Below are 25132 nucleotides of genomic sequence, written 5' to 3' on the forward strand. Positions count from 1 at the left end.
AAACAGCTACATTTGAGGAAGACGTTCTTAAATGCTCTCGCGTGAAGTTGCAAAGTTAGGTAAACGAACTAACTGTATTTCTAGAAAACACGGACTTAAAATTAAAAATGAGAAAAGTGAAATCGTGGACACGTGAAGGGAAGCGGATATACAAAGAACAACCAAAGAAAATGAAACCATTTTAAAACGGGTGGAATATTTTAAAAGTACACGGAAGAAACGGGGCAAAGGAACAAGAAATAACAAGAATAATAAGACAAATCCAGATATTTTATCGAAGTGCATCAGGCCTTTTATGAAGTAACCAAGTCGCGTTAAAATGTAATAGACTTTTATACGAGGTCTATTTTGTGCCGTATTATCATTTGCTTCGGAGACACGGACATTAAACAAATAAGAAAAATTTAGAATTCAAACAATGGAAATGAAATTCCTGAAGTCAATATAATGCCACAGAAAACTATAAAGCCGTCAGCGATCCTTTGTAGAAATATCGTTTAATTGTCAATGCTTAATTTCTGATGCTTAATTAACTGCTTTATTATACAGTAATTATACATTTTACAATATAATTCGTAATAAAATTGGACAAAAAGTATACAAAATAATTTCGATAGAAGCAAACAAAAAATAATAGCAATTTATGAGCAATTACAGTAGAACCTCCATTATCCGGACCTCCATTATCCGGATTTTCGATTATCCGGATTGTTCAAAATAAACAAAAATTTTACGAATTTGCCGATTTGCACTTGGCAAATTACGATACTGTTTATGTACGTNGTATACAAAATAATTTCGATAGAAGCAAACAAAAAATAATAGCAATTTATGAGCAATTATTCATCAAAGCGATGGAACTCGGGGCATTTTAATTATCCGAATTACAGAATTTGTCAGGTGTGAACATTATAATAAATCACTTCTTCTTCCTTGGGCTTTGCCACTTCGTCGACGTTTCGTTTTTTGCGACAATAAACAAAGTAAGCAAGAATAATCCAACTGAATAACAGTAGAAAAGCAAGAACGGCCACTGCGATTTTCCATTCAAAAACTGAACTAACTTCACGGAAACAATCTTCGTTCGAAGAAGAGTGATTTACTGAAGATGTCAAATTTATTTTTGGAACTTCTGTGCATTCGTCATTGGAAACAATTTCGATGAAAGACACAGAAGAAGAATTTCTTCTGCAGTTAACATCGGAGAAATCTGCAATTTTCTGCCGGTTTCTAATTAACCAGTCCTTCGTAAAAAGCGAATGGCAATGGCAATTCCAATTGTTTCTGGACAAGTAAATCTTAAATTCTGTAGAAGCGTCGATCAAGTTCATTAATCCGTAAGATAATTCGGTTAACCGGTTTCCGTCCAACCAGAGCCATTTGATGTTTGGCAAAAGGACGCAATCCCAAATATTACTTATCGAATTATTACTCAGACGTAGATGGATGACGTTTCTCCACATCACACAATCGCCATCTGACAAGACGTTTATGTAATTATTACTCAAATCGACAAACGTCGCATTCGGGACGAGAACATTGGGAATTCTATCAATTCCCTTTCCGGAACAATTGACTATCACGTGATTTTGTTCGAATGAACATTCGCAATTCATCGGACAATAATTTCCTATCACTACGAGCGATGTATTATCCAGCAAATTTCTTTCTTCTCCGTAACATTTCGTCTTCTCTATATCTGGAAATATTCGTTTTGCCACTTCCATATTTGATTTAAGGGCAAAAACGAATTGCTGCAGTTTGTGATCGCAAGTAATTTCGTTATTACTTAAATCATAAGACGGCATTTGATATCCATATTTCCTGTCATCGATGTAAATTGTTCTGATTTTACAATCTGATAGGTAAATTTTCACGCGATTTGGTGTGTAAATTGGTAATTTGACGGTTTCGAAACGATTATTTGAGAAATCGACTCTAGTTAAGTTGTATTGTGCCCAATTTATTATCGGCCATTGTGTCAAACCCGCATTATTTAAAAAGACGTCAGTTAGATGCTTGCTGCTGCCAAAAGGACGCTCACCCATAATTTTAGTTAAATTGTTGTAAGACAGATCGAGACGCGTTAAATTAGTCAATGGGAGGAATATATTTTCGTGCAAAAAAGTTAGGCGATTTATTGATAAATCGAGACTTTGCAATGACGACAAATTCTGGAAAACATTTTCGGGAAGATTTTGTAAACGGTTTTTTTGCAACGTTAACGATCGCAGTTCAGAAAGTCCGTGAAAAATTCCTGTCGGAAGTGTCGATATTTTATTTTCCGAACATGAAAATCGTGTCAGCAGTTTGTTATTTTTCAGAAGATTTGGCGGGAGATGTTCAATTTGGTTGGAACCTAAATAGACGGTTTTCAAATTAATTAAGTCAGAAAATACGTCTTCTTCGAGTGAAGAAATTGAACAATCATATGCATTAATTTCACTCAAGTTGTGCAGTTTGTTAAAGAATCCGGACGGAATTTCTGATAAATCTGGGTTGAAATTAATATAAAATGTCCCTAAATTAGAAAGACCTTTCAACATGTCACTGGGTAAATTGTTTATTCCATTAAATCGTAAATTTAAATATTCCAACCGGATGAGATTTCTAAAGACAAGTGGATGAATCGATTGAATCTTATTAAAATTTAAGTCGAGTTTTGTCAAATTGTGAAGATTATAAAATAGATCTTCTGGTAAAACTTTTAACTCGCCATGAGTGATGTATAGTTCTGAAAGATTAATTAACTCTCGGAAAGGTTTGTTTGGAAATAGAGTGAAGCTATATTCTTCGATTTTCAATAAAGTCAGCGATGGAACATTGCGAAATGTTAAATTTAAAAGTTCCGACGTCTGCATGCCTTCTATTTCGACAGATCGCAGAGAGAACATGTCATTAAACGAGGCGCTCTCGAAGTTTTTGTTATCTTGGTATGTTTCGTACAATATCTGGACTCGTTCGATTTCATACCCGAAAGTGAAGATTCCAAAGTCAATCCCAGACATATAACAATCTCTAAATTGTATCTCTCGTACATTTTTAACGTCCAAACATCGCATCAAACCAGAGTCGATCCTTTCCTCGCCGCATTTGATTAATAAGGATTGACGAAGTATTTCAACGGAGGAAAACTTCTTTGATTTGTGGCAGCTGTTTGCCCGTGTACAAGAAACATTTCCCCAATGTTGCCAAAATTCTTGGCAAGGATTTACCACTAGAAATAGGAATTGCAAAAACACAACCAACCTCATTTCGTTCGAAAAAACTTCTGATCCACTGAGATCGTCGAAAAACAGTGGACGAAAAATACGCAATAGCGAAACCGCGTACTTACGGATTTGATACTGTTATTACTTTCTCGCGACAGATTGAAAACACGATAAATAACGATCTCAGTGACATCGAAAGATTCATTTCCGACAGAAATATTACGTGTTTAGTTTTTAATTTCCTCGTTTACTCCCGTTGCAATGAAAGGAACAATATCAAATTAACGTTAAATAAATTTTTTACGAACGAAAACACTATTTCACGGGAATTGTTCGTTTAAAGAAATTGATATTGTAAATAAAATATTATTTATTTTCTTTNAGTTCAATTAGGACGCGGTTTGGAGTGTAAATTGGCAATTTGACGGTTTCAAAACGATTATATGAAAAATCGATACGCCTGAAATTGTATGCTGTCCAATTTACCACGGGCCATTCTATCAAACCCGCCTTATCTAAATGGAGAGTAACCAAATACTTGCTGCTGCCAAAAGGATGTTTTCCAGAAAGTTTAATTAAATTGTTGTTGGAGAGATCGAGTTCGAGTAAATGACTCAGTGGGAGAAAGATGTCTTCGGGTAGAAGTTTCAGTCGATTATTTGATAAAACGAGAGTAATCAATGACGACAAATTGGCAAAAACATCTTTAGGAAGATTCTTTAACCGATTTCCCATTAGGTTTACTTGGAGCAAATGAGAAAGTCCATGAAAAATTGTCGATGGAAGTGTCGATATTTTATTATCCCTACAAGAAAACGATTTCAGAAGTTTATTATTTTTTAGAAGATTTGGCGGGAGATATTCAATTTCGTTCGAATCTAAAGAAATGGACTCTAAATTAATTAAGTCAGAAAATACGTCGTCTTCGAGTTCGGAAATGGAACAACCCGTTGCTTGAAATTCCGTCAAGTTGCGCAGTCCTTTGAATAACCCGGCGGGAATTACCGATAATCGATAATTATAATTAATAAAAAATGTATTTAAGTTAGAGAGTCCTTTCAACGTGTCACTATGTAAATTTTTAATTTTATTCATTGTTAAAGATAAATGTTCCAGTCGAGTGAGATTTCTAAAGGCGTGCGAATGAATCAATTCGATTTCATTGCTATCTAAGAACAAACTTCTCAAATTTTGAAGATTGTAAAATAGATCCGCTGGTAAAAATTTTAACTCTCCCATCATGATATGTAATTCGGTAAGATTAATTAAATCTCGGAAAGGTTTATTCGGAAATAAAGTAAAATTATACATATCAATTATCAAAGAAGTCAGAGAAGAAACATTGCGGAAAGTCATATTAAACAATTCGGAAGTCCACACACGATGAATTTCGACAGATTTCAGAGACGACATATTACTAAATGAAGCGCTGTCGAAGTTTCTTCTGTGCGAGTATACTGAAGGCATTATTTCGATGCTTTCGATTTCGTGCCCGAACGTGAAATTTCCTAAATCGATTCCCGACAAATAACAATTAGAAAATGTTATTGATTTTACAGTTATATTAACGTCCAAACATTGCGTGAAACGAGAGTCAATCGTTTCGTTCCGGCAACCGATAAATAAAAATGAGGGGTATATTCGAATAAATGATTTCTTTGAATATTGGCAGTTTTTGTATGATGGACAAGAAACTTTTTCCCAACGTTTCCAAAACTCTTGACAAGAATTTACCACTACAAATAAGAATTGTAAAATGATAACAAACCTCATCTTGCGCAAATGATACTTCTATTTCATTCCACACTAAAGTAATGAATACGTTCCTCAGAAAACAATCAACAATAAAGCGGAATACCGAACTAGTGACATTCGATTCCTCTACTATTGCTACGATCATTTATGACGTCGGTGATATTGATTCGTCATTCCCAACAGAAATATTACGTATACAGTTTTTAGTCTCCTCGTATGCAGTGGCAGGAACAATATCGTATTAACGTTAAGCGAATGTTATACCAATAAAAATTTGTTTTGCACATTTATTAATATTGCAGATCCAATATTATAGAAGTTGTGTCATTTTTGTTGCCATATTTATATCAATAAGCAAGAAAAAGTACAGTAGACCCCCCTATAACACCGTTGATAATTCCGTTATATGAATTCCATGTTGTACGAGTCGCTTAGATTTTACAAATACGTGAGCCGTTCACAGCCCGGCACACGTATTCGTAAAATTTAAGTGACTCGTACAACGTGGAATTCATAAGAGTTTCGAACTACACCACCTCAATCGGAAGCTGTGATGCAAGTGACAATATATATTTTACTTCGATAATTTATTGTTACGTATGTGAAACTAAAATTATTTTTTCCAGCTTTCGCAGTATTCTCGGTGTCACGCGACCAAATTCTATATTATATTGAACAGATTATAAATGAGACACCTAAACATTGTTTCGCCGTTTCCTGTTAGTACATAATCAGTCGTGTGACATACGAAAAATCGATTGTTTTACGAACACAACAAATTATAAAAGTACGTGTTAACGCTGATTATGAGAATTGTTTTTAAAACAGGATTTAAAAATAGTTTATTTGTCGTATTTATTAGTGTCACTTAAAACATCTCGCATTGAACCGATCCCGTCTCTCAGAATTCCTGGAGTAGGTTGACCACGTGTGGATGACATTAGTTAAAATTCTGTGCAATCACCCTCGAACTTTTCTCCCGTGCCATTAGGGCGATTTGTGTGTGTTCTTCCTGTGTTAGAGGCATTGCGTTGTCTGTTTTTCAATTCATAACTCTGTAACCGTTTGAAGTAGGTCAATAAATCTTTCAGAAATCAATTTCTTGTGAAGTTCTTACCCCTAAATGATAAGTAACACGACCCCCTTCCCATTTACAGTTTCGGAGTTGCGCTCAATATGTGTAACACGCATCACTCTGTTTCCATCTTGGTGATATGTTCCTGACACGAGCAAAATTAACTTTGGGCACATTCTATATTTCGTAGCAGGGGTTTTAAGCGGCTTTCTTTTTCCACCCTGTACATTGATTCTTACACAAACACCATAAGTACTCAATTACGTAATGTATAGATTAAGGTGACCAGATTTTAACATTGGTAAAGCGGGACAAAATTGACGAGGGGAGTGAGTGTTGTCTTGTTGAAAAGAATTGTTCTACAGCAACTAAATTTTATCATCAAAGAACGCAAAAATTGTATTGTACTATATTTTTTAAATTTAAACATATGTAAAATTTACAAGTATAATACGTCTACTCTTCTAAATAATCTAAGCAGTTACTAGAGAGGTTGAGGCACAAGTTCAAACGTTAAACGTGTACGGGTAGCAGAAGTACACGTTTAACGTTTGAAAGTTTCAAGTCCAAGTAAAAATCGTTGAGGCACCCGTTCATAACATCACGTGACTCAGTGAACATCGCTCATTGACTCACGGGAAATAAGTTGAAAAAAATGGCGGAAGCATTTTGCACGGAGGATTACCAGGAAAGTTATGTGAGGACCCAAAAATGAGTCAAAATTAAATAATTATTATTAGAAATTTATTAAAACGAAACTAGAAGAAAAAATCGTCTATTGTTAAAAACCGATCAAAGATCGAATTAGTTGTGTTAGTCATATGAAACCGCGACGAGAGAAAAAAAACTTTATTGATGTAAACCGAATGTAATATTTTTAAATGATTAATTAATAATTGTAAGCAAACGATCTCCAGTAGAGATGGACCTTTGAAAAGTCGTTCATATGCACATAATTAGAACATAGAAATTTGGAAAAGAGGAAAGATTAATGACGAAAAAGGACATCGCGTCGTGTCGTTAAATTTCAAAAACGTCACAGACTAGACAACAATGGTGGAAAATATGAGCGCAAGTTTCAAAGTTCCATCAACATTTTGCAGCCAGAATAACGGATGGTGTCAAGTAGATTCTTCAAGGCGGATCTTTCTCGTGACTCGAAAAGGAATCGTTTTTCGCTTAGAAACAGACGAGGGAGCCAATCAGAAAACAAATTAGAGAACGGAGATTGATATAATCCCCGATCTTCAAGGACAGAGGGACTTCTTCCGTAAACTGTGCTACTGAGTACTTGCACTCCAAAAAGTCCGGAGCGAAAACTCTCTGTGTGTGTCGACGCACAGAAGACGCAGAGTCCGCACAAGTGTCCATCGAAAGAGCCGTGCCGCCGACACCTCCCGACAAGTCTCCTTACCTGCCGCAGCCCCGGGGCCCATCTCCGAGTGACGAGAGACAAACATCCACGACGTCCAAACAGTCGACTGTATCTAGATAATTCTAGTTCCTAGGTGTAAGTTTAATTTTATGTATAAAATAAACGGGTTTTTGTTAGATTCTTGTCATCTGTGTCTCCTCCACCACACCCACACGCGTTCGACCCTAGACCATTCTGACGCGGGATTAACGATTCCCCCCCGGAAGTCGGCGAACTTTCACTGGTGTCCGAGAGTGGAATAAAAAGTTTCCAATCTCCACCAGGTCAGCGAACTTACAGTTAAATAAACAAATTAAACAGTTTAAAAGTATTTATATGATGTTTAATAACACTAAATAATTATTTTTTTACTCTAATTAGTGTCGTGTTTCCTCCGAGAAACATTAGGAAAGTTCAAATGCGTTTTTCTTCTTATCACGACATACTTCTGTTGAGAGAAGTAGTGGCCGTAAATCCCTATGCGTATGAAAATTCGAAAGGTGCTTGGAAATATATATCTGAAAATTTACGGACGTATAACACCGTCGACGGTAGAAGATGCTGGGAAAGAACAACTTTACTTTTACAGTATTATGACAAGGTATGTGAATGCCATCTTGCCTCCCAGATATACAGTCTGTTACAAAAGTATACCATAAATTTTGTGATTTTTCAAAGTTTATTTAATTTTTTTTATTAGAAAACAGTTTGATATGTTTTAAGACAATTACAAAAATATCATTTTCAAGCTCTTTATCTTTTAATGATAATACAGTAGAGCCTCGATTATCCGACCCAATTGGTAACTGGAGTTGGTCGGATAATTGAAAAGTCGGATAACCGAAAAGTAAGAAAAAATCCATTATTAGTGTAGTATATTATTATATCCCATGTAATTAGTGTATTAGTATATCGCTATTAGCCTACTTTGCGTTGAATTTTCATCGATGTTAAGCCTAACAAAAATTTTTTAAAATAATAATCGTCGCTATTGTATCGTTAAAAATTAGAAAATTAAGCCTCGTTTAAATACTGGCTCCCTTTCATGGTCGAATGAGTGTTGCCAGCTAAAACACGTAAAAATAATATTAAAGTAACCGAGACATAGCCAAATATTGTAGCGCCACATTACTGGCGAACATTTTAAATTTGCTGACTAGGACGGTCGGTTAACCGAGGTGGCGGTTAATCGGGGGTCGGATAATCGAGGCTCTACTGTATATTAAAAGTTATCACTTTTTACTTGTTAGCAAAGTATAAGTACACTTTTTAAAATTACATATAAAATTAATTTTTAAATATATTTTAAACACTTAATATTTGGTTTCACCCCCTTTGGCTACAATTATTTCAAAAACTTTTTTAGGCATGGAGTTTATTACTTTTTTAATTGTTCATTCTTAATTTTAATTTATCCATTATTGCAATTTTCAATTGATTTACAGTTTCATATTTTTTCCCACTTTGATAAACAACTCCTGCTAAAATCCCCCATAAATTTTCAATTGGATTTAAATCTGGACTACGTGAAGGCCAGTCAATATTATATCAATACAGTATTTTCTTTTTTAAAGAAATTTTTTGTTGACATTAGGATACGAATGTGAGCATTATCTTGTTGAAACTACCATTTATGACCTCCAATTAAACCACCGAATGTAATCATATTTTTGTCAACAAATGCTAAATTAGTTTTACCTTCCAATCCATCCTATTTACCTCTAAAACTATCCCAAATCATTATAGACCCATAGCTTATTTTAAATCTGCTTTCTCTTCTTAAATCGTGCCAATAATATGAAAACCCATCAGTTACGTTCCCGATTATACGTCGTTTGTCAAAAAAGTATATGGAAAAATAAAAATCAAGTTCAAGTCATTTTATTCGACTTTACGTCCACCACAAATATTGAAGTCGTAATATCACTAGAAAAATGTTTAAAGCACATAAAATCATATTATAATATATACATTTACAAGTATATATGTACTGTACTGTATTTACAATACATGCATTCGTAAATTTAAATTACTTTTTTCTGTACTATATTATTTAATTAAGCACATAATCCGAGATATCTCGGGCAAGTTACATAGCGTTACGAAAACGCGGGCGTTTGGGCCCCCCAGATTTTTTTTTTTTTGGAATTTTTGGAATATTTTTTAAGTCCCCGAATTTTTTCAAAATTTTTTGTCCGCGCGAAAAAATTTTATCGCGATTTTAATGAGCCTTTGATAAGGCTCAATAAAGNAATGGGTGTCGATAGAAGATCCTCTAACTGCTCGGAAACAAACAAACTGCCGTGTTTCTTATTTATCAAATATCTAAAGGCATTTTGCCTTCCGAAGAGCTAAGATAGTAGGAATGTATCGATTGCCGGAGATTTTAATGCTAAAATCGGCGTGTGGAGAATGCCATTTCTGAAGCATTTTGTAATTTTTTGGGTATCGTCGAGTAAGAAACTTAAATTAATCGAGGTTTGAGGAAGTTTGCATCTGAAATTAATTAACTTTACTAACGAAAGTGTGAAGGAAGGATTTTGAAGTTCGATTACGGAAAATCCGGGAATATAAACTTTAAATCCGAACGTTAAGTAGTTTACAAGATGGGGAAATAATTTTAGTAGACGTGGTCATTTCCACGTTTATATTTTCATTTTAGTTTCTATCGGTAACTACTTTTATCGTCACCTTACCACTGATCTTCCGATAGGTAGTAATTGTAAAACAGTTTTTTGCAACGTGTATTCTACGTCATTACGGACGAGACGTAAATATTGTTAGACAACGAGAACATTTCAATCGCTAAGAAAAACATACGCCATCGCCCAAACGCAACGGGTAAAATTACGTCGATCGCCGTACGTTACCACCGGAAATTCGGACGAGAGTACAGAAAACGGAAGAAAAGTCACTCGGTACGGGTTCGTTCGGCATCTGTGACGAAACGGGCCAGTTAAGAAAGCGCAATTCCGTTTTCTATTGTTCAAGATCGAAGGGTTTATAAACGAATGTTTCGGGCAATAATGTAAAGCAGTTGATATTCACTCCGAATNAATTTTTTGTCCGCGCGAAAAAATTTTATCGCGATTTTAATGAGCCTTTGATAAGGCTCATTAAAATCGCGATAAAATTTTTTCGATTAAGACTTAATTGTTTTTTAATGGGAGTTTTTTATGAAATTTATTTCATGGTTCCTAATTTGTAGCGCACGGATTTTCCTTCGGTAAAGTTATTTAAAGCTGCTTTCTGATGTCAAAAACGACCTCCGATAGTTTTTTTAATTTTTTTAATTAATCGTTTTTTTATATATTAATTTAATTAATTAGGGGGGTCGGAAATCGCAATTAAAATCTTAACTTTTTAAAAATATTTAAAAACATATGTGTCGCTCATATCCACCCTACTTTAAACCCTTGTCCTCCCGAGACGTATATGAGAATGTCCCGGGAAATCGGACTCCAGCTGTATTCAAGGTCATCCAGCTGTGTAAACAATGACTCATCGGTGTTATATTTCACAGAAATCTAGAAAAGCAAATATCTGAATTATTTTCCCAAATACCCATTCCACACACTCTCTTACTGAACTCATCCTGGAATTAAATACTTGTTGCTCGGGTGTTAAGCTATCACCTCGGAATGGTGTAATGAGGTGTCGACGCAAAGGATAACCAAAATCTCCATATAAAACAAATTCGGTCCCGTTCTCGGAACAAGGAATCGCAGCCAAATGCTCTAACTCAACCTTCTTGAATACGCGACCGCTTTGCAAGTTAAAAACTTCTGGCGATCCCCCCAGGGCCATATTAAAACTATATCAGTGATTTTAAAAACTACATATTTAATTNCAGAAAACGGAAGAAAAGTCACTCGGTACGGGTTCGTTCGGCATCTGTGACGTAACGGGCCAGTTAAGAAAGCGCAATTCCGTTTTCTATTGTTCAAGATCGAAGGGTTTATAAACGAATGTTTCGGGCAATAATGTAAAGCAGTTGATATTCACTCCGAATACAAAAAGTGCCAAATTACTTTTTAAAAAGTTTTTTGGCACTTTTACACACAATTTTGGCGTAAAAAGGTGTCCAATTCGCCGTTAAAGTGACAAATTAATACAATCGTGTTCAACCAGTCCCCTGTTAACAGTCGCTGGGACTTAGAACCCGCTCTCCATCGCGGGAAATTCCGAAAGATTCGCGAGATTCGGAATGATAAAGGAAATTTCCCTTTATCATTCCGAATCTACCGAATCTTTAACTTCCCGATTGTATACCAAACAAAGCTATTCCCTGTTGTAATGGAGACCTTCCCCCAGCGATCGTACGTTTTCATAATTACATGTATAAACTGCATATATTTACCTTAACATTCCGGCTTTTCCATGGATTTATAATACGCCGTTAAGCCAACAAAAAGGCATCCAAATCTAAAATGGCGACGAAGGGTAACAACAGCTGACAACAACCGGCGCTTGTAGGTGATACTTCGCCCGTTTATTGTATTTCTAATTAAACTAAATGGCGAGAATCGAGTAGACGATGAAACATTGACAAATTTTAACGATTATTCCTTAAAATTACAAACTACATTTAAAAAGTAAGAATAAATTCATTTTCCGAATAAGAAACTTAAATTAAAGGAGGAAGCGTGCATCCGGAAATAGTTAACTTTAAGAACGAAATTATAAAGAAAAGATTTCGAATTTTAATAAAGGAAAGTCCGGAAAAATAAACTGTAAAAGTGAATAGAAAATGCTTTAAAAGACGAGGAAATGTTTGCAGTAAATGCGGTTATTTACAGACTTAAATTTATTCTTTAGTTTCAATCGGTAATTACTTCTATCTTGGTATTTAAATAAGTATATAGTTCATTTATCACGACTGATCCTTCTATATCGGTCGTCTTTATTACGTATAAACGATCTTCCGGCTATGTATTATAAGTCACCGCGGTTTACGGGGCGATGGGGACGATCGTCCCCCAGCTTCCAATATTCCAATAACCCAAAAGCTCAGCGTTTAGACATTACAACTTAAAACTGTCAAACCCGTCTGTGGCTGGCTTGTATTAGAACCTTTCGTAAAACGACGTTTTTTTTATCGCCCTCCCCGTGACAGACCTTTGGATCCGCGCCCGCCACAGAGAAAACGTAGGTTAAATATTGCTAGACAACGATTAAGTCGGAATCGGTAGGAAAAATTACGTCACCGTCCGAAACAGAACGTGTCGAATTACTTCTATCGCGTACGTTACGGTACGAGACACGAACGACACTACGATTGAAAGAGAGAAACGGCTGTACGCCATTCCGCTTTTAAATACATTAACTTTTAGTGTTTCCGTGCAGCACTTTTATGCTATTTGATTAATGCGTTCTAGGTTTTATAACACGTAAGAGAGGAAAAATGAAGCAAACTTATCGAAACTCCATCTCTTTATTAACAACAAAGTAAACAATTTAAGCTCCTGGTTTATCGAGCGATTGGCTTAAATGAACGGAGTTTTTTGTTTAGTTTGGAATTGCCGTTATTTAGTTTTTTTTTTTTTTCCCCCATTCGGGGCACCCTTACGATCTTCGTCGCATCTCGACGTCATTTTGTTATTGTTGACGTTAGTAAAAACAAAAAGTTCCGATAGTTTAATAATGAATAATTTAATATAAAATTCCTCCAAACGAGAGCAAATTATGCCCTTAAGCATCATTAAGCCCCTGTTAGTAGCGACGTTCAATAGCGCCTCTCCGCTATAGAAAACAAATCGGCAACCAGTTGCTCAACTTTCCCGGCAACATTTAAAATTTTGATAACGCCATCTATTATCATATTTTATTTTTAAAAAAGTTTTTTATATTTTTAACTGTTATAAAACGGCAAAAAAACTTAATTTTGAGCGTAGAGATATGAATTTTATTTTAAAAAAGAAATGTAAAAGCTAATAACGAGGAAAATCGTCATTAAGTCCGAATCTACTGCAGTTACGCACGATCCCTTTTACTTTTTCTCCTTACTATATAATGGGTGTCGATAGAAGATCCTCTAACTGCTCGGAAACAAACAAACTGCCGTGTTTCTTATTTATCAAATATCTAAAGGCATTTTGCCTTCCGAAGAGCTAAGATAGTAGGAATGTATCGATTGCCGGAGATTTTAATGCTAAAATCGGCGTGGAGAATGCCATTTCTGAAGCATTTTGTAATTTTTTGGGTATCGATTGCCCCAGCAGAGGAATTGGAAAGACTTAGTTATTGCTTGGTGTGGTAGGAAGTTGCTTCACTTACGTGAAGATTTAAATCTGATTACTGTTAACGGGAGATGGTGAAGCGGGTGAATATTCTTTTATTTGTAATTGTTGTTCTGTTATCGATATGGTTATACGGTAGTTTCTCCCGTTATTACGGAGAGATGGTGTTTTTCTTACGTTGGATCAGTTTTTTTGGATTCCGATTATTTCCCTTTGATTTTGCATCCGGCCTGCGGTAATGAAACTTTGGTTCCCTATAGAGAATAGGCAGAGGATTTCGAGATTATTTTGAAACGAATTTAGAAAGGATGAATTAAGGCTGGCTGTGTTAGTTAGCATCTCTTTACTAAATGTCTCGAAGAAAAATCAAACTGAAAAGGGCGTATGCCCGAAATGCGTATCACACCGAAGTGAGATATTCCCGAATAAAGAGTGATGTTAAAGATGCCCATTGTCTACTTACGCACCCGGTTGCGAAGTAAATAATACAGTATTTCTATTGAAATTGCTTTGCGTTCAATTTAGTTTTTAAAATTACTTTCGTGTAAAATAACGAATTGCACCCTTCTGACGAAGCAAATCGAAATCATAAAAAAAAATTAAATTTGTCATGAAACTGTTTTTAATTCTTTCTCAATACCAAAAATACTCAGATAAACAATTACACCAGCATTTTAATAATTATTACGCAGCAGAAATTTACTTACATTTATTTATAGAATTTATTTCTCTTAATTGCCATTAATTAACAAAAATACAGTTCCATTATTTTATATATTTTTCTAATTTTAAATACAATCTTTTTAACAGAAGCAATTGAATTTTGACAAAAGATGTAAAATTCAAATTGTTAAACACCAACAATCAGATACTTTATACAATTTTATACAGTATTATACGTCAGAACAATTTCATTTATTCAAATTGATGATAGACATTGTAAGAAGCGGCGCCATCCTCCCGTAATGTAGACTTCTCGATAGTGATGTTTTTTCTCTTGTAGTATACAATACACGCCAGTATAATCAGGCCGATTACAATAAAAACACTAACTACGATAATAGAGACTTTCGTTCCGGAAATACTTTTTACAGTTCCTGGGCAATGATTACCGGACAAGACTTTTCTAAAAGACAAAGTACCCAAAGTCGTTTTACAACGAACTTTCAAGAAATCGGCAATCTTGTGCATGTTCCTAAGTAACCAATCCTTTCTGAATCTCGTTTTACAATCACAACTCCAATTGTTTCCCGATAAATAAATTTTAAATTCCTTAGAAGCGTCGATGAGATTCGTTAGAGTGGGAGGAAGTTCCGTTAACCGATTTCCGTCTAACCACAGAAATTTCATACGTGACGGAAGGACAAAATCTGGAAATTTACTTAAGAAATTATTACTCAGATATAGACGAGTGACGTTATTCCACGTGGCAAAATCCACCTTGGACAGTTTCTTTATGTGATTATTGCTCAAATCCACAATTGTTACATTGGGGGGAGAAGCTTTTGGAATTCTGTTTATTCCCTTTCCGGAACAATTTAACGTCACCTCGTTTTTTTCTGCGAAACAATCGCAATTCGTTGGACAATACTTTCTTGGGACTACAGAAGATATATGTTCGAACACAGTTTTTCTTTCTCCGTAACATTTTATATACTTTATATCGGGAAACATTTCCAATGTTTTATTTAAATTTGAGTTAAGTGCAAAAACGAACTGCCGAAGTTTCTGATCGCAAATAATTTTGTTCTTATCTAAAAAAAAACTAGGCGTTTTAGATCCGTATTTCCGCTCATCTATGTAAATTGTTCTGATTTTACATCGGAACAGTTCAATTAGGACGCGGTTTGGAGTGTAAATTGGCAATTTGACGGTTTCAAAACGATTATATGAAAAATCGATACGCCTGAAATTGTATGCTGTCCAATTTACCACGGGCCATTCTATCAAACCCGCCTTATCTAAATGGAGAGTAACCAAATACTTGCTGCTGCCAAAAGGATGTTTTCCAGAAAGTTTAATTAAATTGTTGTTGGAGAGATCGAGTTCGAGTAAATGACTCAGTGGGAGAAAGATGTCTTCGGGTAGAAGTTTCAGTCGATTATTTGATAAAACGAGAGTAATCAATGACGACAAATTGGCAAAAACATCTTTAGGAAGATTCTTTAACCGATTTCCCATTAGGTTTACTTGGAGCAAATGAGAAAGTCCATGAAAAATTGTCGATGGAAGTGTCGATATTTTATTATCCCTACAAGAAAACGATTTCAGAAGTTTATTATTTTTTAGAAGATTTGGCGGGAGATATTCAATTTCGTTCGAATCTAAAGAAATGGACTCTAAATTAATTAAGTCAGAAAATACGTCGTCTTCGAGTTCGGAAATGGAACAACCCGTTGCTTGAAATTCCGTCAAGTTGCGCAGTCCTTTGAATAATCCGGCGGGAATTACCGATAATCGATAATTATAATTAATAAAAAATGTATTTAAGTTAGAGAGTCCTTTCAACGTGTCACTATGTAAATTTTTAATTTTATTCATTGTTAAAGATAAATGTTCCAGTCGAGTGAGATTTCTAAAGGCGTGCGAATGAATCAATTCGATTTCATTGCTATCTAAGAACAAACTTCTCAAATTTTGAAGATTGTAAAATAGATCCGCTGGTAAAAATTTTAACTCTCCCATCATGATATGTAATTCGGTAAGATTAATTAAATCTCGGAAAGGTTTATTCGGAAATAAAGTAAAATTATACATATCAATTATCAAAGAAGTCAGAGAAGAAACATTGCGGAAAGTCATATTAAACAATTCGGAAGTCCACACACGATGAATTTCGACAGATTTCAGAGACGACATATTACTAAATGAAGCGCTGTCGAAGTTTCTTCTGTGCGAGTATACTGAAGGCATTATTTCGATGCTTTCGATTTCGTGCCCGAACGTGAAATTTCCTAAATCGATTCCCGACAAATAACAATTAGAAAATGTTATTGATTTTACAGTTATATTAACGTCCAAACATTGCGTGAAACGAGAGTCAATCGTTTCGTTCCGGCAACCGATAAATAAAAATGAGGGGTATATTAGAATAAATGATTTCTTTGAATATTGGCAGTTTTTGTATGATGGACAAGAAACTTTTTCCCAACGTTTCCAAAACTCTTGACAAGAATTTACCACTACGAATAAGAATTGTAAAATGATAACAAACCTCATCTTGCGCAAATGACACTTCTATTTCATTCCACACTAAAGTAACGAATACGTTCCTCAGAAAACAATCAACAATAAAGCGGAATTCCGAACTAGTAACATTCGATCCCTCTACTATTGCTACGATCATTTATGACGTCGGTGATATTGATTCGTCATTCCCAACAAAAATATTACGTATACAGTTTTTAGTCTCCTCGTTTGCAGTGGCAAGAACAATATCGTATTAACGTTAAGCGAATGTTATACTAATAAAAATTTGTATTGAACATTTATTAATATTGCACATCCAATATTATAGAAGTTGTGTCATTTTTGTTGCCATATTTATATCAATAGGCAAGAAAAAGTACAGTAGACCCCCTATAACACTGTTGATAATTCCGTGTTATATGAATTCCATGTTGTACGAGTCGCTTAGATTTTACAAATACGTGAGCCGTTCACAACCCGGCACACGTATTTCTAAAACCTAAGTGACTCGTACAACACGGAATTCATAAAAGATTCGAACTACACCACCTCAATCGGAAGCTGTAATGCAAGTGACAATATATATTTTACTTCGATAATTTATTGTTACGTATGTGAAACTAAAATTATTTTTCAAGCTTTCACAGTATTCTCGGTGTCACGCGACCAAATTCTATATTATATCGAACAGATTATAAATGAGACACGTAAACATTGTTTCGCCGTTTCCTGTTAGAACATAATTGTGTGACATACGAAAAATCGATTGTTTTACGAACACAACAAATTATAAAAGTACGTGTTAACGCTGATTATGAGAATTGTGTTATTTAAAACAGGATTTAAAAATTGCTTATTTGTCGTATTTATTAGTGTCACTTAAAACATCTCGCATTGAACCGATCCCGTCTCTCAGAATTTCTGGAGTAGGTTGACCACGTGTGGATGACATTGGTTAAAATTCTGTGCAATCACCCTCGAACTTTTCTCCCGTGCCATTAGGGCGATTTCTGTGTGTTCTTCCTGTGTTAGAGGCATTGCGTTGTCTGTTTTTCAATTCATAACTCTGTAACCGTTTGAAGTAGGTCAATAAATCTTTCAGCAATCAATTTCTTGTGAAGTTCTGACCCCTAAATGATAAGTAACACGACCCCCTTCCCATTTACAGTTTCGGAGTTGCGCTCAATATGTGTAACACGCATCACTCTGTTTCCACCTTGGTGCGATATGTTCCTGACACGAGCAAAATTAACTTTGGGCACATTCTATATTTTGTAGCAGGAATGTTAAGCGGCTTTCTTTTTCCACCCTGTACATTGATTCTTACACAAACACCATAAGTACTCAAACACGTAATGTATAGATTAAAATGTCCAGATTTTAACATTGGTGATGCGGGAAAAAATTGACGAGGGGAGTGCTGTCTTGTTGAAAAGAATTGTTCTACAGCAACAAAATTTTATCATCAAAGAACGTAAAAATTGTATTGTATTATATTTTTTAAATTTAAGCACATGTAAAATTTAAAAGTATAATACAGTAGAGCGTCGTTTATCCGAAATAATTCCAGTCAGCAAATTTAAATTTTCGCTAGTGCTGTGGCGCTGCAATCTTTGGCTATATCTTGGGCTACTCCAATATTTTATTTTTGTTGATGTGTGTTTTAGCTAGCAGCGTTGGCACTTTTGTGTGGTGTTTTTCTGAGGACTGTGTGTCGTGCTGAATCGTACGTTTTTGATACTAGATTAACTTCTAAACATCTAAAGTATAATTTTTTTGTTTATATATTTTTCAANCGTCGTCTTCGAGTTCGGAAATGGAACAACCCGTTGCTTGAAATACCGTCAAGTTGCGCAGTCCTTTGAATAATCCGGCGGGAATTACCGATAATCGATAATTATAATTAATAGAAAATGTATTTAAATTAGAGAGTCCTTTCAACGTGTTGCTATGTAAATTTTTAATTTTATTCGATGTTAAATACAAATGTTCCAGTCGAGTGAGATTTCTAAAGGCGTGCGAATGAATCCATTCGATTTCATTGCTATCTAAGAACAAACTTCTCAAATTTTGAAGATTGTAAAATAGATCCGCTGGTAAAAATTTTAACTTTCCATCCATGATTCGTAAATCGGTGAGATTAATTAACTCTCGGAAAGGTTTATTCGGAAATAAAGTAAAATTATACATATCAATTTTCAAANGCTATCTAAGAACAAACTTCTCAAATTTTGAAGATTGTAAAATAGATCCGCTGGTAAAAATTTTAACTTTCCATCCATGATTCGTAAATCGGTGAGATTAATTAACTCTCGGAAAGGTTTATTCGGAAATAAAGTAAAATTATACATATCAATTTTCAAAGAAGTCAGAGAAGATACATTGCGGAAAGTCAAATTAAACAATTTGGAAGTCCACACACGATAAATTCCGACAGATTTCAGAGACGACATATTACTAAATGAAGCGCTGTCGAAGTTTCTTCTGTGCGAGTAAAGTCTGTCCGCTATTTGGACGCTTTCGATTTCGTGCCCAAACGTGAAATTTCCTAAATCAATTCCCGAGAAATAACAATTAGAAAATGTTATCGATTTTACAGTTATATTAACGTCCAAACATTGCGTGAAACGAGAGTCAATCGTTTCGTTCCCGCAACCGATAAATAAAAATGAGGGGTATATTAGAATATACGAATTCTTTGAATGTTGGCAGTTTTCATTTGGTAGACAATAAATTTTTTCCCAATGTTTCCAAAACTCTTGACAAGAATTTACCACTACGAGTAAGAATTGTAAAATGATAACAAACCTCATCTTGCGCAAATGACACTTCTATTTCATTCCACACTAAAGTAATGAATACGTTCCTCAGAAAACAATCAACAATAAAGCGGAATACCGAACTCGTGATATTCGATTCCTCTGCTATTGCTACGATCATTTATGACGTCGGCGATATTTATTCGTCATTTCCAACAGATATATTACGTATACAGTTTTTAGTCTCTTCGTTTTCGGTAGTAGGAACAATATCGTATTAACGTTAAGTGAATGTTATAAAAATAAAAATTTGTTTTGCACATTTATTAAATTAATTAATATTGCAGATCCAATATTATAAAAGTTGTGTCATTTTTGTTTCCATATTTATATCAATAGGCAAGAAAAAGTACAGTAGACCCCCCTATAACACCGTTGATAATTCCGTTATATGAATTCCATGTTGTACGAGTCGCTTAGATTTTACAAATACGTGAGCCGTTCACAGCCCGGCACACGTATTCGTAAAATTTAAGTGACTCGTACAACGTGGAATTCATAAGAGTTTCGAACTACACCACCTCAATCGGAAGCTGTGATGCAAGTGACAATATATATTTTACTTCGATAATTTATTGTTACGTATGTGAAACTAAAATTATTTTTTCCAGCTTTCGCAGTATTCTCGGTGTCACGCGACCAAATTCTATATTATATCGAACAGATTATAAATGAGACACCTAAACATTGTTTCGCCGTTTCCTGTTAGAACATAATCAAACGTGTGACATACGAAAAATCGATTGTTTTACGAACACAACAAATTATAAAAGTACGTGTTAACGCTGATTATGAGAATTGTTTTTAAAACAGGATTTAAAAATTGTTTATTTGTCGTATTTATTAGTGTCACTTAAAACATCTCGCATTGAACCGATCCCGTCTTTCAGAATTCCTGGAGTAGGTTGACCACGTGTGGATGACATTGGTTAAAATTCTGTGCAATCACCCTCGAACTTTTCTCCCGTGCCATTAGGGCGATTTCTGTGTGTTCTTCCTGTGTTAGAGGCATTGCGCTGTCTGTTTTTAATTCCTAACTCTGTAACCGTTTGAAGTAGGTCAATAAATCTTTCAGCAATCAATTTCTTGTGAAGTTCTGACCCCTAAATGATAAGTAACACGACCCCCTTCCCATTTACAGTTTCGGAGTTGCGCTCAATACGTGTAACACGCATCACTCTGTTTCCACCTTGGTGCGATATGTTCCTGACACGAGCAAAATTAACTTTGGGCACATTCTATATTTTGTAGCAGGTGTTAAGCGGCTTTCTTTTTCCACCCTGTACATTGATTCTTACACAAACACCATAAGTACTCAAACACGTAATGTATAGATTAAGGTGTCCAGATTTTAACATTGGTGATGCGGGAAAAAATTGACGAGGGGAGTGCTGTCTTGTTGAAAAGAATTGTTCTACAGCAACAAAATTTTATCATCAAAGAACGTAAAAATTGTATTGTATTATATTTTTTAAATTTAAGCACATGTAAAATTTAAAAGTATAATACAGTAGAGCGTCGTTTATCCGAAAAATTCCAGTCAGCAAATTTAAATTTTCGCTAGTGCTGTGGCGCTGCAATCTTTGGCTATATCTTGGGCTACTCCAATATTTTATTTTTGTTGATGTGTGTTTTAGCTAGCAGCGTTGGCACTTTTGTGTGGTGTTTTTCTGAGGACTGTGTGTCGTGCTGAATCGTACGTTTTTGATACTAGATTAACTTCTAAACATCTAAAGTATAATTTTTTTGTTTATATATTTTTCAATATATTTATTTTGTTTGTAAAAAATAAAGAAATAATTTTTAACGATACAATAGCCACGATTATTATTTTAAAAATGTTACATTAGGCTTAACATCGGCGAAAATTCAACGCGAAGCGACACGCAACGGAGAAAAGTTTCAACGTGGGATATTTTTTCGTACATAATCGGTTATCCGAACAACCCGTCCCAATTGATTCGGATAAACAACGCTCTACTGTACGTCCACTCTTCTAAATAATCTAAACAGTTACTATAGAACTTTTTGACGCGATTTATGGCACCTCGTTCTTCTAACTGACTTATACTATTACGGATGGTTAACGGAAGAAAATTGGTCATTCGGCCATTCGGCTGAAATCTTGGCCGAATGGCCAAGCGGTTCTCTAGTTTTGAGCGTAGTGATAAGTTTTATTTTTTAAAAAAACTGTGCGCTAACAAGTAAAATCTTCGTTAAGTCCGACTCCACGCAAGATATGACGCGTGACTACCCGCTATTTCTCCACCCCTCGACCTTTTACAACCAAAATTTAATAGCATCAATGCTTCTTATATACAAGGTACAGTGTTAAATTTCATTTCTTAAATCTTCTTTGACATACATACCTGAAACGTCTCGACCGTTTAGTGTTTATTGTTGACGTGAATGAGATTGGACATTCTCAACTTGCTAATCGTGTGCTATGCTAGTTAATACAAAACTAAAAATTCCACTAGCATATTTCTTTCTTCTTCTTTTCTCTGGCCCTCATAGTCCTTGAAGGACCTTGGCCTCATTCAAAATTTTCATCCATTCCTCTCTATCTTGAGCCTTTCTTCTCCAGCAGCTCACACAAATCCTTCTCAAATCAACCTCCACATCCTCATCCCATCTTTTTCGTGGTCTCCCTCTCAACCTTCTCCCCTCTGGTCTGGTACACTCGATACACCTTTCTCTCCGGGTCCATTCTTTCCAAATGCCCAATCCATCGAAATCTTTCTCTTTTGATTTCTGTCACAATATCAGAATTTTCGTATAAATTTTCGAGTTCCTTATTACTTCTTATTTTCATCCCTCTTGTACCGGCCCATATATTCTTCTCAAAATATTCCTCTCAAATCGTCTTAACTGTTCTTCATGTTTACTCGTCAGTGTCCAAACCTCGGAGCCATACACGATTACTGGTCTTATAATAGTTTTATATATTCTAATCTTACTACATCTTGATATTTCTTTACATGTTAGAATTCGTCTTAAAGTATAATAGCTTCTATTTCCCGCTGTCACTCTTGCCTTAATTTCTTTATCAATTTCGTTCTTTTCTGTTAGCCGAGTTCCTAAGTAATGAAATTTATTCACCTGTTCAAGTTTATGTTCCTTTATATGTAGAATTTGTCCACTTGGCCCTTGACATTCTTTTCTAATTAACTTCATATATTTTGTTTTTTCGTCATTAACTGTTAGGCCTTTATCTATTGCTACTTCATCCATTAGTTTAAATGCCTCTTCGATTACCTCTTTAGATCTTCCCAATATAACTAAATCACCCGCAAATGCTAAGCACTGTAAATGTTTCTTAAAAATCGTTTCTCCTGCATCTACATCCATTTCCTCATATACTTTTCTCATTACCACTTCTAATACTAACATAAGCCTTTTTAAGTCGATAAAGTTGGTGTATCTCAATATTATACTCGTAACATTTCTCCAGAATTAACTTTATTGTGGAGATATGATCTATAGTTGATCTGTTATTACGAAAACCGCACTGTTAATCTCCCACTATATTTTCCATGTATCCTGCTAACATTTTTTTCAAAAATATTAGCAAACTATTGATACATTCAATAAAGTAATTCCTCTGTAGTTACCACAATCTAGTTTGTCTCCTTTTTTGTGTATTGGGCATATTATTCCTCTATTCCAATTCTTGAATACATTCAATCCTTCTTCCAAATACATTCAATAAAGTAATTNTTAAAATTCTGTGCAATCACCCTCGAACTTTTCTCCCGTGCCATTAGGGCGATTTCTGTGTGTTCTTCCTGTGTTAGAGGCATTGCGCTGTCTGTTTTTTAATTCCTAACTCTGTAACCGTTTGAAGTAGGTCAATAAATCTTTCAGAAATCAATTTCTTGTGAAGTTCTGACCCCTAAATGATAAGTAACACGACCCCCTTCCCATTTACAGTTTCGGAGTTGCGCTCAATACGTGTAACACGCATCACTCTGTTTCCACCTCGGTGATATGTTCCTGACACGAGCAAAATTAACTTTGGGCACATTCTATATTTCGTAGCACGGGTGTTAAGCGGCTTTCTTTTTCCACCCTGTACATTGATTCTTACACAAACACCATAAGTATTCAATTACGTAATGTATAGATTAAGGTGACCAGATTTTAACATTGGTAANAGATATTCAATTTCGTTCGAATCTAAAGAAATGGACTCTAAATTAATTAAGTCAGAAAATACGTCGTCTTCGAGTTCGGAAATGGAACAACCCGTTGCTTGAAATTCCGTCAAGTTGCGCAGTCCTTTGAATAATCCGGCGGGAATTACCGATAATCGATAATTATAATTAATAAAAAATGTATTTAAGTTAGAGAGTCCTTTCAACGTGTCACTATGTAAATTTTTAATTTTATTCATTGTTAAAGATAAATGTTCCAGTCGAGTGAGATTTCTAAAGGCGTGCGAATGAATCAATTCGATTTCATTGCTATCTAAGAACAAACTTCTCAAATTTTGAAGATTGTAAAATAGATCCGCTGGTAAAAATTTTAACTCTCCCATCATGATATGTAATTCGGTAAGATTAATTAAATCTCGGAAAGGTTTATTCGGAAATAAAGTAAAATTATACATATCAATTATCAAAGAAGTCAGAGAAGAAACATTGCGGAAAGTCATATTAAACAATTCGGAAGTCCACACACGATGAATTTCGACAGATTTCAGAGACGACATATTACTAAATGAAGCGCTGTCGAAGTTTCTTCTGTGCGAGTATACTGAAGGCATTATTTCGATGCTTTCGATTTCGTGCCCGAACGTGAAATTTCCTAAATCGATTCCCGACAAATAACAATTAGAAAATGTTATTGATTTTACAGTTATATTAACGTCCAAACATTGCGTGAAACGAGAGTCAATCGTTTCGTTCCGGCAACCGATAAATAAAAATGAGGGGTATATTCGAATAAATGATTTCTTTGAATATTGGCAGTTTTTGTATGATGGACAAGAAACTTTTTCCCAACGTTTCCAAAACTCTTGACAAGAATTTACCACTACAAATAAGAATTGTAAAATGATAACAAACCTCATCTTGCGCAAATGATACTTCTATTTCATTCCACACTAAAGTAATGAATACGTTCCTCAGAAAACAATCAACAATAAAGCGGAATACCGAACTAGTGACATTCGATTCCTCTACTATTGCTACGATCATTTATGACGTCGGTGATATTGATTCGTCATTCCCAACAGAAATATTACGTATACAGTTTTTAGTCTCCTCGTATGCAGTGGCAGGAACAATATCGTATTAACGTTAAGCGAATGTTATACCAATAAAAATTTGTTTTGCACATTTATTAATATTGCAGATCCAATATTATAGAAGTTGTGTCATTTTTGTTGCCATATTTATATCAATAAGCAAGAAAAAGTACAGTAG

The 25132-nt window shown here is 34.9% G+C and overlaps 2 protein-coding genes across 2 annotated transcripts; both read right to left on the bottom strand.

The window, feature by feature from the left end:
- Positions 1–789: 789 nt before the first annotated feature.
- On the bottom strand, positions 790–24752 carry LOC111634452 (protein toll-like). The gene is made up of 2 exons (XM_023379223.1): positions 23865–24752; positions 790–2341 (listed from the first exon to the last, which is right to left on the bottom strand). Exons 1-2 carry the CDS (start codon positions 24469–24471, stop codon positions 897–899), a joined length of 2052 nt encoding a protein of 683 aa, XP_023234991.1. The 5' UTR covers positions 24472–24752; the 3' UTR covers positions 790–896.
- Positions 14426–17030, bottom strand: LOC111634453 (protein toll-like). The gene has a single exon (XM_023379224.1). It carries the CDS (start codon positions 16912–16914, stop codon positions 14611–14613), a length of 2304 nt encoding a protein of 767 aa, XP_023234992.1. The 5' UTR covers positions 16915–17030; the 3' UTR covers positions 14426–14610.
- Positions 24753–25132: the final 380 nt, after the last annotated feature.

Source organism: Centruroides sculpturatus, unplaced genomic scaffold, assembly GCF_000671375.1.
Source record: "Centruroides sculpturatus isolate CEXI.00-Female unplaced genomic scaffold, Cexi_2.0 scaffold781, whole genome shotgun sequence".
NCBI classification, from domain to species: Eukaryota; Metazoa; Arthropoda; class Arachnida; order Scorpiones; family Buthidae; genus Centruroides; species Centruroides sculpturatus.